Source organism: Saccoglossus kowalevskii, chromosome 14 (assembly GCF_978046115.1).
Source record: "Saccoglossus kowalevskii chromosome 14, keSacKowa6.1, whole genome shotgun sequence".
NCBI classification, from domain to species: Eukaryota; Metazoa; Hemichordata; class Enteropneusta; family Harrimaniidae; genus Saccoglossus; species Saccoglossus kowalevskii.
The window spans coordinates 18,296,570-18,317,143 of NC_140654.1; the positions used below are offsets into that span (position 1 = coordinate 18,296,570).

The 20,574-nt window shown below is 36.3% G+C and overlaps 1 protein-coding gene across 1 annotated transcript; it reads left to right on the forward strand.

The window, feature by feature from the left end:
• Window positions 1-18,617: 18,617 nt before the first annotated feature.
• Window positions 18,618-20,133, forward strand: LOC100374323 (neuropeptide FF receptor 2-like). Its single transcript, XM_002736179.3, has one exon. It carries the CDS (start codon window positions 18,618-18,620, stop codon window positions 19,743-19,745), a length of 1,128 nt encoding a protein of 375 aa, XP_002736225.2. The 3' UTR covers window positions 19,746-20,133.
• The last annotated feature ends 441 nt before the right edge of the window (window positions 20,134-20,574 follow it).

A 20,574-nucleotide genomic window follows, 5' to 3' on the forward strand; every position in this document is an offset into this window, starting at 1 on the left:
TTCAAAAGCTTTGGTAACAATAACACTGATGTGCATACTGAATGATATGATACCCAAACCTTCAACAGAGTTTATTCTATCCACGATAAATCAATAAATCGTGTATTTCGTACCAATTGTTAATTAATAAAGGTACGAACATTACATTTGTTATTAAATTTCAATTTTCATACCTGGCACCAACGCTCACAATAGTTTCAGACAGTTTTACGAATAATATGATTGCATGATTTATGAGTAAAATATTTGTATACTTAACAAGGTCATGTTATTGAAGTACATAACAAACAGCATATGGCCGACAAGAGAACTTTGTGTCACTTCGTAGGTTACCTTCGTCCAAGCAGATTCATGGCCACCCACGTAGGTCACATCCACTATTCCTCTGATCTAGAGAACCAAGATACTTGAACGTGACGGGAATGAAAGGGAATAACTTGATAATGTGATAGCTTGATAATGTTTATTTACGACCATAGATTACATAAAATAAATAAATAAATAAATAAATAAATAAATAAATAAATAAATAAATAAATAAATAAATAAATAAATGAATAAATAAATAAATAAATAAATAAATAAATTAATTAATTAATTAATTAATATTAATAATAAATAATAAATAATGAATATTAATAAATACTAATATTAAACCATGGCTGGGAAACATAAATTAGCTGATGCAGAGCTAGTCTAGTCTGTTTCCATCAAAATATCTTATATATTGAAATGCTATTTGAAGGAAAAAAATGTTTTTCTCGTTCTCAACGATATATCGGCGGCCATTGATGTCTTAGGTCCATTTACACAATTTTGCGTGTCCTTCGAATATAAAATATTTGCCTGCCATGTTCTGGGAGATAGATAATATCGGATGACATTTCAAATCTAGTCACAATCTAAAAAAGAACAAGATAGAGAATTTCTTGATTTACTCGGACGAAAATATCACGTGTTGATGATATTTGTAATGAACCATAATGACGTGTCACTGATTCTAACAATCGTTCTCACAGTGGCAGTTTATTTAGGTGTTAGTATGAATGTATGTCGCTTGCAATCCACCAACCTTTGAATGATAACAATATAACTGTATAAACACTATGTGCGAATCATTTTAACCTGGGCTTAACACACATTTAGCTTGTTTTCAAATATCAGTTCTATATATATATTGCATGTCCATAATTGAGCTTTATTTATTTATTCGATCGGTGTTTATGTTGCATTTGTTTCAACATTATATATACTGTAAAGGATATCCCATGAGTTACACCAGAATATCAGATTTGTTGAACGAGTGTACTAGTTTTCATTTTCAGTATAGATATATATGTTGGTAGATACCGCGTTATATGGGTTTTCTATTTGGATTGACCTGGCGGAAATGGATGACAATCGAGATGCATACATTATAATACGAGACAAATATTGCATTTTACATGTGACTCAGTTAACAATACAAAGGAACATGTAGATCGAGCGTTGATGTAGTTAATACAAATGGTTAGTAAAGCTGATTCCAAATATTCGTTCAGTTTACTTACATTCGTCCAGGACTGTGATAATCGCATGAATGAATTAAAAAGGGTATGAAAATACGTTTATTTTTGTCAAAATTCTAACAGGAGCAGCGCGATATCCACCGTGTTTAGTAGAGCATTCAATAAATTCCATTAGCCTGAATGGAAAAAATCAATTTAAAAAAAATACAACCAGCAAAAGCGAAACTTATCTTTATTTATTTCGTTCACTGACAAATTATTGTATAATCTATAGTTCAGGCATTGATGTATATAGCTAGAGTAAGCAAATACTGATTATGAGTTCGATAACTGAGTAACATCTTCGTAACTCAAATAAATAACCGATGGTTCACCCCGAGACTATGCTTAGGGTAATGTAGACTAGAGATACCGACGGCTGATTACAGAATGACGAATTCCATTACAATCTCGTTTATCAACTTTATCAAAGAATTCCTTCCATTTGTGGCTACAGGTGACATTCTTTTCCATTAGTTGGGATTATGTTATTTAATACACGTTACCCAGGCTGAACTGGCAATCGACACACTTTCTTTTAAATATTAATAAATAACTAGTTACTTTCTTTTTTATGATTAGTCTTTTCATATATTTTTAGAAGTAACTAATATTAACATAGCCTGTTTAATGGCTGATTGGTATATTAAATGCCGTGATTATAACAGGCATGGTATCAAGTGCGTCGGTACGACATGTGACTATTCAACAAAATCAAATAATACCCTTTGTGGTTGGTGTGATAGAAAAATGATGAAAAAAACAACAACATTATTTACAAAACTCGTAAATCATCGGCGTCAGGAAAAAATATGACAGAGATGTACATTTATTAAAATTAAATTTTCGCATTTCTTTAGCTATCGTTATATATGATGAATTATATTCTAGTATGTAGTGATTTTGAATAAATCATCTGGCTGATCCTGACCAATTTGCATGAATGGTCATCGTTAAAGAATACCGAATATTACCAGTTTAACTTAATGTTATTAAACAAATGTTTAACTTTATAGCCAGCAATATATTTACAGTTTAAGGAATGTATTGATAATTACTAAATACTAATATTAGGGAAAATTTATTATAATTCACATTTGACCACTGAACCTGGGTAAGACGGGTTGTCGTTCGCGGACAAAATGAAGTTTGAAGAATTGAGATATGATGCGTCACGCCGATATGCGTCTTTATAACGCAGGTACATCTTGATATCTGCAACTATTATACACATTTTAATTGCTATAATTTCAAACAACGGTCCAAAAAATGGGGATCTTGTCAGCCAAAGTTTGTTGCCATTTGTTATTGCGATCAATTGACTTGATATATGGGATAAAATAAACTGTCACATGCATATCGCACGTGATTTAATACATGACATACCAGAAACATACCATATAGTTCGACATTATATACTACTAACTTGGTTTGCTTTTATTGTACTCGCTTCCGAGTCTTTGTTGTTCTATATAACCTAATAACTACGAAATATAATAAACATTGGGGATATGTAAACATTATTTACTAAACTATATTTTGTTTTGTTTCTGACATCAAATTAGAAGAAATAGTGCAGGGGTTATACCTCAGCATTCCATCAGAATTAAACATGGACGGAATAACGTCACCATTCGAATAGCATATATATTACTTCACTTTAATGTCTCTGAAAGTCAGAAATAAACACAAACAAATTATTCACCCAGAATGTAAGTATACACGCAGCATTTCGTCTGTGGATTGAGCTAGCGGAAAGGAATGAGAATCAAGGCATGGGGTTGTGTTTTAAAGAAAACATGACTCAGTTGACAACACAATGCAACACATAGATACAGTGTTGATAATGTTGATACGTATGGTTAGAAAGTTAATTATTATTAATTATTAGCTCAGGTTACTCGTATTCATACTCGCTCATCGTAAGCCAATTAAATGGGCATTCAAGTAATTCCACACAAGTGGAAATAATAGTTAAAGAAATGAAACCTTTTTTTTTGTATCATACGTATATCAGACATTGACGTGTATACCTAGATCACAAAGCCCGATGCTGTAGTATGTAAACCTAATAAATGAATGAAATCGGAATCAATCAAATAAATAATCTGCCTCTAAATCATACCCAGGGTGCTGTAAATTAGAGATGCAAACTGCCAAATACAGAATAACGAAATCCCATCAGTAGGCAAGTAAGGATGAGTTTGTCCTATTTCAGTTTAACAGAACTTACCCAGGGTAATCATCTGGTATGTGGCACGCTACCATTATGATTAGGTCGAAAATGGCGAGTGAACGTTCTAATTACACAGATTACTGATGTCCCTGCTTATAGATTTCGACGTAGTTGATTTTCACATTGTCGGTTAAATAGCTCATTATACAATTATGTTTGCACAGCAATGTTATGAACCCATCGTCCAGCTCCTATGTGTAAGTAGAACATGGATGATGGACAAAATAAATAAATGATCTATTTCCATCTGACTACCTGTTGGGATTGTCGCATATTGGCAATACATTCTGAACGCTTATTTGTACGCTGTCAACGGTCCTCCCGGAATGTTTTCGTTTAGGAAGAACAGATTTGAACTGCTCATACAATAGGCATACAGTTGATGGCAAAGTTATTGTATTGGAGATACGTAGATAAAAAGATTGACGTTTGCATGCTATTTTGGCCTTTGCATAATGAATTGGACATTGGCGTGAACTGGTCTTATTCCCTGAAATCCTACTACGCTCAATTTACAATAATATCTGTTTATTCTAACTTTTTATCCATCTTTTACAAGTAATCGTTCACTAACAAAGCGCCAACCTCCATAATGTGTATTTCCGGCAAGCCTAGTCGATCGATACCGCATACTGAACAGTCCACAGATGTTTGCTAACTAGACACGGCGCTTACATAATCATTAAACACGAGACACGCATGTGTGACGTAACTGTCGTGATTCGCTTTTTATGTTGTCCATTCATGCAATAAATTGCAGATCGCAAGCATTAGCGACCAACAGTTCTAACATTTCCGGACACGGCTAAGTAACACATGAATGAGTCGTTCTGCTGAATTACGGACATACACGTATGCCACACGTATTTTTGAAAGGCAAGCCCACTGTTTTGTTTGTATAATAATCATATTTAGTTGATTAGCACATTTAATCCCTAGTCCGGTTTTTTATGAAGATTGCATGGGACAAAGAACTATTTGCAACTATGCTAGTTTCAATTACTGTCACTTTGAAGCAGATGTTCTTAAGCCCCCCTATTTGCTAGGTAACTCCTCGATACCATTGCAACATGCATCAGTAGTTGTCTGACTAACTGCCGTGTATATACAACGCTAATGTAATAATCAGACGTGGTCTGCATGCATATGACGGATTACCTGCCTGGAAATACTTCACCACATGTCGTCAATCTAAGTGTCTAAAAGTTTTTTTTTTCTCCAGTAAAGTTAGCTTATGGTTAACCCAGAGAATTCATGTCTCGATCGTTTTTTACCGAACATCGAATTATAAAAAAATACTGAAAAATACAATATTTCATGAAAATAATCTCCACTTATTCTCAGACCTGCAAACTGTAATACTAGTATATAATTGACGCCCTAGCTTACCTGTAGAAGATTACATATTCCAATTGTTATTTTTTATTTCGAGACATGCAATACCTCGCTGTAAATTTCTCGGTCGACGTAACCTCGGTTAGACACATTGCATGACGCTGCGGGTTGTATGTGAGAAAGTGTTTTTGAAGGTAAGTATATATTCGTAAACACATGGGGTAGACACGTAACATTCAATCTTCTTCATTGTAAAGTATGTAATAAACCGCTGTCGGCTACTGTATGTATATATATATGAATGCCAGTAATTTAGAACTTCTAAATATGACAAAGCGCCCTCAATTTTAAACATGTCAAACATAAGTTAGGCACTGTATTTTACGATCTCGGTGAGTGAAGGTTTCTCATATTTTGGTCACCGGGGATACTTTCATTGGTAAGATGTACCCATAAGCAAAAGGTTTTGGTATGGTGTATCATTTTGAGAGCAAGTATCCGTCTTCAACTTTGTCTAAAAGTGATTTATCTCCTCCACTGGATGTTGGTCACACATTGTCAGCGCTGTGCAATGTTTGGTAAGGTTCTAAACGTGTTTCTCTTCGGTGCATACACGATATTTAATGTAATCTCGTGAAGAACGACAGCGCCACGCGAGATGTTTTTTGCCCTCCCCCCATATAGTGATCCGTTTTCTATAACAAACGCAACCGCGTCCACTGACACACGTTGGCGTCAAAGAATAGTATACTATCGAGGAACCGGCAATACAAGTCTCGTGGCTCTCTCACTGTCAACGTGATCTCGACGGCCATTTCGAACTAAATATATATATATATATATATTCTACTATATTCTACTAGGTGTGTGGCTGTATAAACACTGTAATATAGAGCGGTTTTCAATATGATTGTATATTCAGACACATTTAACACGTACCCGTCTTACAATGTTAATGGCATGGTCCCATAAACACATGTTTAAACATTACCCATAAATTTGATTATCTTTAAGTAGGTAAATTCAAATCAATGTGACGTCATGTTCACATCATGGTTTGATAAAATCAATAGTGCAGATGTAAACATATCACTCAGTAACTGTTTTCTATTGGATGCAGACGATACAGTTTAACCGCGAGATATAATCACGGAAAGGCAAGCGAGCTCATGGCTATGCCACACCGAGTGACATAAAATGCTTGAAATGGCGTGTAACGAGCACGACCTCAAAGTTACTAGTTGTTAAAGCACAATCTGAATACACACAGCGAATAGTATTTAGCTTCGCACATTAAGCCTAGTAATTATGCAGCAGTGTTTTTCATTGTGCGTTCAACGCCCTTTAGTTTTAGGACACAGAAGTTCATCTGAGTTCAACTTAAAACTACATAAGGTGACGTAAGCATAATTTGTTATACACTAGTGACTTGCCATGTGTGTTTAGTGTGTCGTTTTGCGTCACGTCGCTACCACTTGGGGCGATGGGTATCAATCAAATCGATTTGCTAAAATCAATAATTTAGATCGATGTACGAACCATTCGAATAAAGAAATAATGAGACTAATCGATGCATATAAATTGTTCAAATTGTTATTTAGAATATGATCCAAGCTCTGGTCGAATCATCGACAGCGACTCGTGACGCCCGTTTAGCTGTCATTCAAAAACAGTGTTTACAGTCGATGATACCTCAATAATTTTCGTGAATATAATTTAGCATTTATACCTTAAAACACTGTTTCAATACCGAATTTTATGTCGTAAGCAAGTATTATTGGCTCATTCGGGGCAAACAATATTAAGATGTTAGTTGCATATATCGCTTACCCGCTAGTGGTTTGCACTTCATGCAGCGAGCGCAAAGGCCAACCACCCATTGAGTCATGCGGATGTGTAATATACTAGTATGTTTGCCTTAATTAATGAGATACAGCATCCTCATAACGTTTCACGATTTTTTGTATGCAAAAATAGTTGTTCTTCATAATAAAGGTATATAACAAAAATAGTTTTGTTAAAAGATTTAGTTGTTTTATTTGTTTTTGTTAATAAACAAAACTCGTATCTCGAGGTAGTGTCTCGTCATAACAAACATTAGTATAGCGGGTGTTTCTTATTCTTGAATGAAGAATTGTGGATCAGGTGAAACCATTTCATCAGCATTTAGTAATGTTATGCGAATAATACTATAGCGCAATGGGCGAATAAGAAGAATAACATGAAGATCGTTGTATACAGACTTGGGACATGATATGCTCTGTACGTGTCACCCCTAATTAAAATACCATGCCGCAAAGCATATGGAACAGACATATGCATGATGTTGATCGAAGGTCCCACGGATCCACATGACGGAGTATTTAACAAAATACTTGTAAACCGAGCCTTGTGGTTTGCCTATACTAAGAATGAGACATAATTACTTCCGGACGCACATTGATTGTATACTCTGCCATACGTTCACAAATCTATATATAACGTCTCAGCACGATTAATGTCACCAGTTTAACAAAAAAAAAATATTTTGTATCTAAGTTGGACTCCCCCCTTTCCCCGAAACTAAAATGTCCTACGTTTGCCCGCAGGATTGTTTGTCGCCCAGACAAAAAACAACCACTCTTTAGATCAGGAAAAGACAGCCAATTAAACAGGATGCGCTACCGTCGCTATAGAAACCGCAGATATATTGATGTAAGCTTGCCAGGGTCGATGCGCAGATGCAGGAGTATGCGAGTCGAGTACAGAGTATGAAGAGCACAATCTTTCTGTCTATCGCTACCTTACGTGTGTTTCTGCGTCTAAGGTTGGTAAAATTTCCATCATAGGGCATTTATATAATCAAAACCTTGCGATTACACCGCTGTTAGTCAAGATTGCTCTCCAATTTATCATGCGAAATGTTAAAATGAAATTCATATTAGTGTTTTTTTCTTCAAAATATTTTTTTATACTGAGTGTACACTGAGCGCGTGTATTCATGCACGTGTTATGTTATCCATTTTTTTCACCCTTACGCACTACCGGAAAGTATTGTCTAGTTTTGTCCTGCAATGCAGAGTAGACACTTTCGTGCACACTATATATAGAAATTTCATTGGTTTGTCGTACGTTTAATATGTTGATGTTCGCTTATTTTGTCTCAATACTTATACACGCTGTTTAGTTGGTTCGTACATATACAAACACATAGAATTACTACTTTGTAGACACAGTGTTACTACAAGCTGGCACAATCATTGCTTTTAATCACGGTGATTACTCGGTATGCGAGCAATATAGTATACTAATTTCACTAATATGATATACAAGTTAAGGTGAAAACTACTGATGTATCGTCTATCTCGAATAAAGGCTGGGATGCGTATTTTTGTAGCATCCGCTCAGCATGTTGCAACCCAAAACGAAAGGATTAAATGTGGGCACCGCATTTACCAACAGACTTGTTTATCGTTAAAACTCAATTGTTTTGCTTCCACGCAATTTTCCTAAGATGAGCTTACTCTATGTAGGCAACTGGTCAGCGGTATTCCTATTGCGGCTTTCGCTCCGACACATGACTATATGTGACCACGTGGCTCTACCCACGTTTATTGGATGGTTTGTACAGCCCACTGTTGTATAACAGTGTATAATAAAATTCAACACAGTCAAGCTGTATGCACTACTAACATCCGAGCCTATCGCGCCATAAACGTTCACATTGTGATATATATATATATATATATATATATATATATATATATATATATATATATATATATATATATATATATATATATATATATATATATATATATATATATATATATATATATATATATATATACTGAGATACGAGTATATATTAGTGAGATACGTTGTGTGTGTTATTTACGTAGCGGCTTATGCTTAGCTATTCGGAGCAAAATAGGGTATTTAATTTTATGCAAATCACGATACCTTGTCACTTTCACACATACATTTATTATTGAAAGTAGAGTTCATTTATTTCCGCTTTATTCTCACCTTGCTTCATTTAAAAACCCCAAGAGAAATTTTAGGGAATTTGCTCATGAAATTGGGCGTGAACTTGAAAGGTTAAATGGTTCATGCCTATTATTGGCTCGGTATTCTTAATATACAGAAGTGATGAAAAAACCTCTAAATGTGATTAGAATATTGATTGTTTTCAAATCACAAGACACGTCAAACCACGTTTAGAAAAATCGGAATTTTCATGACTATTTTCAAGCGTACTTCTAGGCTGTCAAATGTTGTTGCTCTCCTGACACCTTTTCACAGAACCTTCGACAATCACTCATCCATATTTGGAATAGAGTAAGCAGTCTCCTGACACAGTAAGCATATTTATTTTAGAGTTGCAAAAAACTGTGATTGAATCGTGATTTGTGTTGTGTATGGCAGACTCGCATGTACTGTGTTATTAGTTTACTTTCTTCAGCCGTCTCGATCTTAAACTGTTCTTGTACGTTATTGTGTTTCGTTGTACCCTGGAAATTCCAGCGTTTAACAAACTTTGTAAACAAGGATGTCCTGTTTTGTATTCAAGGCATGAAATATCACACATATCTACGATACGTTGTAATTGAGTCAGGTACTTACTGGCTTTGGCCACACACCGCTAAATGTAGCACCGTGTTAAACTCATCCAGGGTTACGTCTGTTCAATGTCATTGTTTCATGGTTTATTGCGGGAGCTCAAATCACAAAACGTCTGTGTGTGCATAACCTTGAATGGTGTGAACGTAGTAGTTTTGCACGCGAGCTTCATCCGTTTGTCAAATAACTACTAGACAAGGGAACGCATTCACGTAAGAAATACAACGATGGACACTTAATTGCTTATGTTATATCAGGAACGCGCAGTGATAATGCTAAAAGATAAGAACGTCACGTGTGTGTATATTTAATGAATAGCCCCCCCCCCCCCCCCCAAAGACGGGTATATCCCGAGAACCGGAACTAGTATACGTCGATTATAATTACGCAGAGCTGCGGCTGAAATTCACACCGGTATATGAAAAATTGATCCATTCGACTAAATTATAAAACAAATGCATACGCTGATTAGCGCCACCCGAATACATTTTGATGATTGACATTACTTGCGGGATAACAGGTCAACCACTGCGCACTGCAACAATGTTGGTGTCGTTTGTGTAATTCTAAAAAAATAAACTATTTTTCTCGTGTATCCAAAATATTATTTTGCAGATTTTGCTGTCAGAAGAGTAAATCTCTTCGGTGTGTTATTTGCATTTAGGACGAAAACCATAGCGTGCATGATTAATAACACGGTCTCGTCCAATCAGAACGAATAAAGACAATTAAAATTCCGGTGAATATAATTGTGATTTTCGAACCTAGTGACGCAGTACTGTAAAAAAACTTAATTTTCGCTTGAAATTAAATTTCTTTATTTTTGCTGAAGGAATGATTCAGTGAAAATAAAATCCAGCGAATTTACCTTTTCCCCTGTATTTTACATTCAATTAGTCAAAAATCAGTGAAAATAAGTTAGTTGCTCACATCGACCAACAAACTTCACAGTACAGTAGCGCCAAGAAGTATCTGGTGAGGCTAAATGCGCTAGAATTATACACCCTCATGCTGCTCTGATCGTGTGCTGGTCCCACTACGCGTTCCTGCTCCTGGACATTTTTACACTCATTACACCCAAACAAGTTTGTGTCCTTCGTTGTAAATTAAACTATTAAAGAATTTAACTTCCTGACAATTCCACGAAGTTGATTTAAAAATAAAATTATTTAAACAGAACGCGAATTTGGTATTTAAATGTAATGTTCGTGCTTTGGCACAAATTCTTATCTGTGTCACTCATTACAGCAATATGACAAAGCAGATTTACGTCATGTCCATTTTGATCAATAATGGATATAATGATAGGCAATTCAAGTACAAGATCTATGCCGATCTGATGTGGTAATTAAATGTGATTGGGTCGTACGTGTAAAACATCATGACGGCCATCGCATGATTATATCATTTACTAGTTATTCCCGTCACGTTGATGAATACAACCCAGTGATGTTTGACTACAGCGTTGACACTTTGCAAGTTATTTTATATCCACTAACAATATATTAGTACTACGTGAACGTGTTCATGAATACAATACGCTGATCGTGCGATCACATTTGGCATGTACGTGATAAGAGTTACTAGTTAGAAATAACAACCCGAAATGCCGGAAAATAATTACGGGGGCCGCGCCATCGAACGTCACTGTCATCAAATATATACTTCCACACGCAGTGTGTACAAGCGAGAAACGAATCGTAAATTATTATTTGCTCACGAGTTTAACACCAGAGTATTTTTACTGGCAGGCCGGAGCAGTGGCGGATCCAGAGGGAGTCATATGATCTTGATTACGCATAGCTTCTCTGCGATTTACGCTCCGTATATCTTAAGCGAAGCTTGGACCCCCCCCCCCAATACATTTTGCTGGATCCGCCACTGGGCCGGAGCCTATGACGTTTTTTTAAGACTACTGTATTGCTTAAGGCTTAAGATATGTACAAGAAAAGCTGATCGTTATAAGATTAATATATCTCGTTCGAGGAGAGTATGCAGTTAACATTTAAGAATATGGGTTATAGCTAGGTGATAGAGCGGTATTTTTCTATACCACATGGCTGCGCTCTATGCCCAAAATAGTGCACACGGAATAATCGTCTGAGAAGTGTCATGTTTCATGTCTGATCCCATCCTTATGGCGAATGTTATTGTCCTCAACAGTTCACATTGCACACGACGGTGCCTAACGGCGGCTCGTGGCGATATAATTCTCGAAGTCGTCAGGTCAAAATCTATACAGAAAGAAAAGTTTTACCCTACTGTGTACTAAGTATTGCTGTTCGGGACGGTGTCAATTTTGTTGTTTTGATATAACAAATATACAATAGCATCTGTGCTCCGATCGGGCTACTGACCAACCAAAGAAACTCTAAGTTAAGGGGGGGGGTCCGACGAGATCTCTAAACAATATATTGTACACCTTGAATCATAAATATTGTTGTTCATTGTTATCAACAACCAACATAATTGATAATGTTTTATCATATTAGATAGTAGTAGTTGAATAGTTTCATGTATCAAACAGGTAGATATGTGCAATAAGATCGATCGATCTGATGCCGTGGTGTCTACTGGAAATTTGGTGACAGAATTCCCTGAGCGCTTTGATGGTTAAATTGTGATAAAGATATTCTGAAAATCGACACACTCAGCAGTTGACGCATGCGCGAGATATCGGTCTCTTATGAATAAAGATGGCGCTTTTGACTGCACACCAACGGGAACATAATGAGAGGTTACCAAGCCTCAATTAGATATTTTTATTGGGTTTGGAAGGTATCGAAGGAGTCGTCGGCGGCAATTAGTGAGAATAACGCCCAGAATAAAACTAATACTCGTGATTTAATTAAAAAGGCGCATTTGATTATGGGAAAATCAATGTTTATCAACATACGTGTCGCACATGCGCAGCACGACGACCACTGACCTTTAATGCATAATGCGCACAGTTCCAACATTGAGACTGTATACTGTCAAATATTCTATATGATGCCATATTATCAGCATAAAGCTTGCTATTATTACCAATGTATTCTAGAAAAGAGTAACTATACTCCTGCCTGTGCGTGTAACTGGTATGCTCCGAGGTCAACTTTACAGCACTAAACCACGTACATTAGTTATTATGCTTGAAACGACTTCTAACAGTAGCGAGTATACACCCGAATAAAGTAAGGAAGTTCAAATTGTGTTTCAGGCAGTTAACTTGATTTTAAGAATGGAATTCCCATATATGCTGCATCCGACACTAACTGGGATATATAATCAACGAAAGTTTAACGAATCTCATTTCTGATTCAGTTAGCCATATGTTACGTAACGCCCCCCCCAATGACATGTACGTTACTGTCATAATTCTAGGACACCGTGTTCTAAAAAACAAAGAAGGAAAGCTAAATATGTCATTTGGATATAATCTAGTCTGATTTATAGAATCAGTTGACTGTGATAATACAAAATAGTTTTTCAGTATTAAAAATGTCGTTGTCCCAAGGTTGAATGAAATGTACATCAGTATAAAATCCATTGTCCATTTCGTCGGAGAACTTTAGCTGAAATGTACGTTACTCAAGATAACGTACATTTCTGCAACTTAATATTGCACTAAAGATTAACGATTGTAACCTTTTTCGAAAAAAAAACTTTATTATTATCCACATATAATATGAGGTTATTACGAGGATACCTCAAAGTATGCACGGATACAGTACAGCGGGAGTATCGACCGACGCGCAGCAGAGGTCGATGCGAAGGCGTACTGTCTGAGTGCATACTTTGAGGTATCCTCGTAATAACCTTTTTATTATACATCTTTTCCTTCCAAGGATATATCATGGGAATGCCGAAATCCAAAATGTTTAGAACAGAATCAGCAAACTTCGTTGTGTAGAGTCCGGTCAAGCCCTGGTGGCAGCCATGTTTGTTTTTATTGTTAGAGGACGCATATGCGCGTAATCATTCCTTATTTGGAATTCGCATTTCCTTGTATGGTAGGATGAAAATACCCCGTAAAATACCGCAAAATTACGACACGCTGTAACTTGTGGTGTTACGGTGACAGATTATTCTCTGCGCATGGATTATACATATATATCACTTTGATAGTAATCTCAACATAAAGGTATAATGGATTATTTAGTATAAACAAAGCAACGAACATAGCAAATAATACATCTCTCCTTCAGGCGTGTCCATCGATTTTACAAGAATAATAAGATCGGAACACGTTAAACAAAATGCGATAGACGCGCTTGTTAGGAGAGTAAAGCCAATAGCCAGAATCCTATCATCCTGGGATTTGAGAGACCCGGAGGCCCACCACTCTCTATATAGTAACATGAATGTACATTATATCCTTAACAAATAACACGAAAAAAAACATTATTCAGTGACTAATTATACATTGCGTAGAATTGAGTCTTTACTGGGTATTTAAAGAATGATAATATGTTAACTTTGCTTGATGTTAACTCATTATAATAGTCGAAATGCATACTAAGCAGGGTGTGATTTATTTTTTTATGAAAACAACGATTATTGTTAATAAACCTTAATGTTTGAAATGCATGTTACATAATTTGTTTAATGTACATTACATGTTTAGTGGATACACATATTAATATATAAATTATTTCCTGAATGAGCACGGTGATTACACTCACGTCATACGTATTCAGTAGAGAGTGTAATGACTTAAAAGATAAAATAGCACAGCGTCGCAGAACGTTGCACACACGAACTAATTGTAAAAAAGGCTCAACTTCCACACACGAGCACAAAATGTTTGACGTCACGATCATTGTATGTTATTTATGAACATTCTTATTATGAAAAGCCACGAGGAAGATGATGACCGTGATGGACCTGAGTTCCCAAACCATAATAAAGAGTTCTATAACACTCAACTTTGAACAACTTTTAATTTATGTTTATGATATGTAAAGATGTAAAGTTTTCCAGAACGTCTTTTAATATACTTCCATCGCACCATTTTATTGTGTTTGGACGTGTGTTCTTACATCTAATCATGTCGAATGTTGCATTGTCTCAACAAAAAAACGGCATCGAACGTGACTACCCGTACTACTAACACAAACTGTCCAGGTCTGATCATCGAACTATCAGACACAGTCAGGTTCCGGTTTCAGAGTAATCAGCGGCTTAACGATCCGTATTTATCTCAAGGAGTTTCAACTGTCGGTTTTTGTCTTTTGCTCGACACCTGCTCCAACTCCAGATAATAAATTCCCTGTTTACTCCCTGTGTTATTGATCATTTGACGCAATATTCAGACCGATTGCGTGAAGGGTGCAAAATAAAAAATACGCTATTCTGATCAATATCATAAGAGAACACAGTGAACACATGGCAATTTTCTAAGAGTTTGTGATTGCGTAAGCAGAGGTGAGAAGGATTATCGCCATATTCGCATACACAATACGCACGTAATGCAACATTGCTAAATAGCTCTAGACAAACACTTCTTGCAAACCAGAAGAAAAATCCAAACTTTCACAGCCGAACGGGCGGTCGGGAGTAATTTTTGAGAGTGTTCTAAGATCTGTGCGTGTTCGTATGTAAATTATTTAATGGGTAAATCTTATAACTATTTTTTTTTATTATTTTCATCACAACTTAATTCGTTTGGACGTGTATGTATAATATAATAGGAAGATCGTTGATTAAAATGTACATTGCATTATTGATCAGTGTATTGATACCATATGATTGCGATGTTAAAAATCGTAGCTATTCCGGAACTGTCAAACGAATATTGTTCAAATTGTGCGTGAATAGATTCGTAGGTCATACTTTGTGATACATACGAACGTGGTCCAAGCATCACACTATATTTTCGACATCAGAGAGAATTTTATTCTTGGGCTACAATTACAACTATCACAAGCCGTCAATTTTGTTTTAATTTGTGTAATGATTGTATACGTAACTGTGTTTTGTGGTGTCGTCGAATGTCGCGGCGACCGCCAGCAAACTGTGCCCGTCTGTAATCATATGGATCCGACACACTGGGACAGTTCTTTCGATAAGGTGACGTGAGTGTATGTAAACCAATGCAGATTCTATTATAATTGCTTTAAGCATATAAATCCGTACAGATTACAAGAAATATTTGATAAAGATATGCAAACATTTCTTCATTAAATATGTTGAATATTTAGTTTTGGTCTGGGCATTCCTTATTCGACATTTTGTTTCTAATCGGTACTTGCAAGTCGATAGTTGAATTTTGTTACAAAATAGAGGTAACAGTATTTAATTCGGTCCTCATCATTCGAAATTAAAATTAGAGATACGAAACAAAAGATAGGTAACGAAAATACAATTTTGCTATTTTAGAGCCTTTTTATTAATTTCTGAGTATTTTTTATTATCAAGCACGTTTTGTCGCTCGTGGATATAATGGCACGAGCTGCAGCCGTCACGACAGAAGTGAAAAGCGCGCAATCAGTCTGTATACTAGGTTAATTGGTCAAGAGAATAAAGTGGGGTCGGATAGTTTCGGGTCAAATATAGTATTGCACTTTTACCCGGGCCACAGTTTCGTCAGTAGTAACAATCGACGCTGTTTTCATCTCCATTAGTAAAGTTCATATCTCTTCTACGCCAGATGACTGAGTTACGCCAGTTTTTCCTTTATACATTTTGAGCACACAGAGCAGCAGTGTCATGACATATCGTCAGTAACCATGCTTATATATTATATTTGACAAGTCATTCCGTCACAATCACACCCATTTTGCGTTCACTCATATGATTTTGTTTTCTTTGCTTCCATAACGCATAGGATGGTTCTGATTTACAGTTAGCAGTAACTTTGAATTTTTAACACGATTTGAACAATTTTGAACATCGTTAATGTATGTGATCAACTTTACAATAACATTTACACCAAACACACCACACTCGCCTTTCAGGGATATCCAGTGAGTTTCTAGAATTATAAATTATTCAGACTACAAACAGCTTTTTGATTTGTCACCTTAAAAGCAGTGTCGGCTTTTTAGTCGAAATGCTAGTATATAAGATGACCAATACATGCCAATTATATCGCATTTTTTAAATTTGCTAACGGCAGTATGAACCCCCGACGCAGTAAAGCAGCTAACCTGATCTGCCGAGACCAAAAATACATATGATGAGTCTTTGTGAGTTCGTCGATAAATCGTAAGAATCCATTTTGCTGCCGCTCGGAAAAAAATGACGGTAAATCTGTACTCTGTATTTTGATAGTGTGAAAAAACAGCCCACTTACTATAAACACGGACAAAAAAAAACAGTAATTTCCGAATAAACGAAGAGTTCTTTCTTTGTAATATGTATACAAAAAAGAGTATTCTCTGAGTAAATGCTGACAGAAATTCAGGATAAAAACAACGCTCTATCGGAAATAAACATTGTACTAAATATGACGTATACTTTCGATAGCTGACAGTTTCTCGTTCGGCATCTTTTGTCAACATTTACTCTGAAATTACTATTTGTTTGTTTAAAACAGTCCGCGTGTACTGGTTTCTGGCGTATCAACTGGTGTTAGAACCGGGGTCAATAGAGATGTTTACATGATGAGAAACAAACATACACTATGGGTTTCACGTGTACTCATTTAATTGAAGCAAGTAAAAACAAACCAGATGCGTATTTAGCCTAAACGTACGAATTTGTGTTTAATGCGTCAGGCACGTCTGGGTTGGCTAGCATGCTTTGTGAAATTGGTTTGATAAAATGCTCTAATCGATTGTAACCATAAATAAAACTGTCATGGAAAGCCTTTTCAGGCAGCTCAATTAATTTTGATTGTAAATTTTCGACTAATGAGTACATGCCCTTTCAGTATTGAAACAGATAAATCTGACCACGCTTCCTAGCTATGCCCCACTTCTACAGGAAACAGTTAATACCACTCGTATTTTGCGCACGAAAACATCAAGTTCTTGTGTCTATTTTGATTATTTGAGCAGCGATTGCGGACAGGATCTGTAACTGTTCTAAATGCGAACAGTATGTCCATCAAATAATGCACTTTACACATGTTTCCCCCTGAACACGCAATTGTCTAAACACCTATTGATAAAAGTACCATACTTAAACCCTCGCCATATGAAATATTAATTCTGTGTCACATATACATAGGTAAAGTCGCCATGTAGCTATCATCCCTATCAATCAAACGACTGCAAGTAAGAATCGCGTCATATGGGAAATTATTTTTTTCAAGAGTACTATTACATAAGTACATGTCTGTTAGTGGATATGAATCGTTTGTTGCCAGGCTGTGTATTTGTAATGTATCAGACGTGTAATTTATCGTTCAGTCAGACTAAGGGATTACGTAATACATCTATTCGATCGAGCTATTCATGCAATCGACTAAACTATTATCTATAATGAATTTCTCTATATGCATTGCGTTTTAGGTCTTTTAATTAACATCAGATGATCATGTGTGTGTATATTATTATTCAGGAATCTTACAACGTCATAAACTCTCTGTTCAACTCTACTTTGGTCTGTAATGTCTTTGTTGACGTACACTGATTGATTTTAAGAGCAGTTGAGTGCAGAAACCCAGAACCTATCAGGATATACTTTTTTCTTTATAAGTATTATCTAAATATTATTATGGTGTAGTTTTCACATGTGCATATGTTTCTTAGATTGATAATAGCTTCTTAATGCCGACTTGATCTCTTGGGATTGCAAAGTAATGTTTCCCACGCTATTTCATCATTCTGTTTTTAAACTCGATGTCCGTGTACGTACATAACCTCTGTGACAGTGGGAACGCTACACATAGAAAACATATCTACACATTGAACAGTTGATATTGTCCAAAAGACTAATTAATTGTATTTATTTGATCCCACATTATAGATATGGAGGATAATACTCTGCTTGATTCAAATGGAGATCAACTCTCCATGAGTTATGACTACGATGATCTGGTCGAGAAAGCCGCAAAATTAAACACACCACCGGAGATTACCGTCGCTTTTGGAATATTATTCATGACACTGATAATTGTGGGAAACACGTGGGTGATCATCGCCGTGTTTCGTCAACCCAAACTGAGGAACTCCGCAACAAGCCTTTTTATTGTCTCATTATCGGTATCCGATCTAATGATAGCGGTCTTCTTCATCCCTTACCACGTTGGACACTTCGCATACAGTCTCCCGATATCCAACAGAGCAGTGTGCAAACTATTCGGATATTTGCACTGGGCGGCGCAGTGTGGAACTACGTTTTCGCTTATTGGTATAGCAGTGGACCGCTATCGTGCCATCGTGCTGCCCATGAAACCAAAACTAACCGTACAACACGCTTTAATCGGTTGCGCCATTGTGTGGAGTTGTGCGCTTGGATATTCGTCTTTTAAACTGTCCGTAAATGACGTACTTGTCGAGAATAAGACGGTCACGACGGAAGTAAACAACGTAACTTTGTATGATTATGAAGTAGTACACACATGCTACGTTCGGGACGAAGATACAGATCGATGGTTTCGCTTGACAGACTTGGTTTTAATGTACATACTTCCACTATTGATATTATTAGTTCTTTACTCGATAATGATATTCACACTATGGTTCAGCGAATCACCAACAAATGCTAGCAGCCATAACAAGAAGAAGGCAGTTAGAATGCTAAGTTTCGTCGTGCTACAATTTGCATTAACGTGGCTTCCGAACCACATCTTACAGTTTTATTTCACCTGGTCTGAAACTTTTCCTAGAAATGAATTCTTGTGGTCGATTGTTCCTGCTAACTTAGCTATATTTATCTTTCTCTGTAATAGTTGGATCAACCCTTTTCTTTACGCTTATTTTCACGAGAGCTTTAGGAAAGAGTTTAAAAAATTATTCCCCTGTTTCTATAATTGTCGAAAAACTCAGATACAGTCGGAAGTTAGCGCCACATCGCGCAATATGTCTAAGAGTAAAGGTAGAGCGAGTTACGGGGCAAAAACGCAAGTGTCAACTATAAGCACTACGTTTGCATAGAATACACTGTGTCAATGACACACGCCATCTAGTGACGAAGAGTGTGTGTGACGTAAACCGCGTGAAAAAAAAGATGTCTTTCGCAACGTCGATATTGTTTTGATCTATTATCACCGTCTTTAGATAGCTGTATTTCAAAACACAAACAACCACCAAAAATAGCAGAACCACGTCCACTTGACGTCACAGAAGCCTTGTCGCTAGAGGGCGCAACTTCTTTAAATTATCTATCATTCAATTAACAAAGTATTTGGTACTCATGTAACTCCTAGAAGTTCAACTTTATTCAATTTGTCTTGAGTAATATCTCCTGGGCACATACCCATATTGTTTTAATGATCATTTAAGTACTAATTTTCAAAATAATATTTATAAGAATATGTACACATGAAGGTTCGTTGCGTCACTCATAGCTCTGCTAATATAAACTACAGACCTATTACGAACATTTAAACACGCACCAAGAGTTTTTGGAACTCGTGAACTCGGCAAATCGTCAATGTAAGCAGACGCGCACCTTACACCTTACACCTTACAACTTAAACGATAGCTCAAATAAGTGTACAATGAATGTGAACCTACAGTGACGAATTTGGCATGCGCGAACCGAATACCTGACGTCACAGAAAATCACATAGTCAGTATATCCTATTCATTAAAGATCGCCCTTGGAAACAATGTCATGTACACGAACAGTGACGAGCGCCTGTATGGAATAATTTACATCGCAGACATATTGCACATATGGCAGTTACACATGAATAGATAAACAGAAAGTAGCGATCCCACCAAACGGAAAAGGTGGAAGGCATAAAATGAAAATAAAATA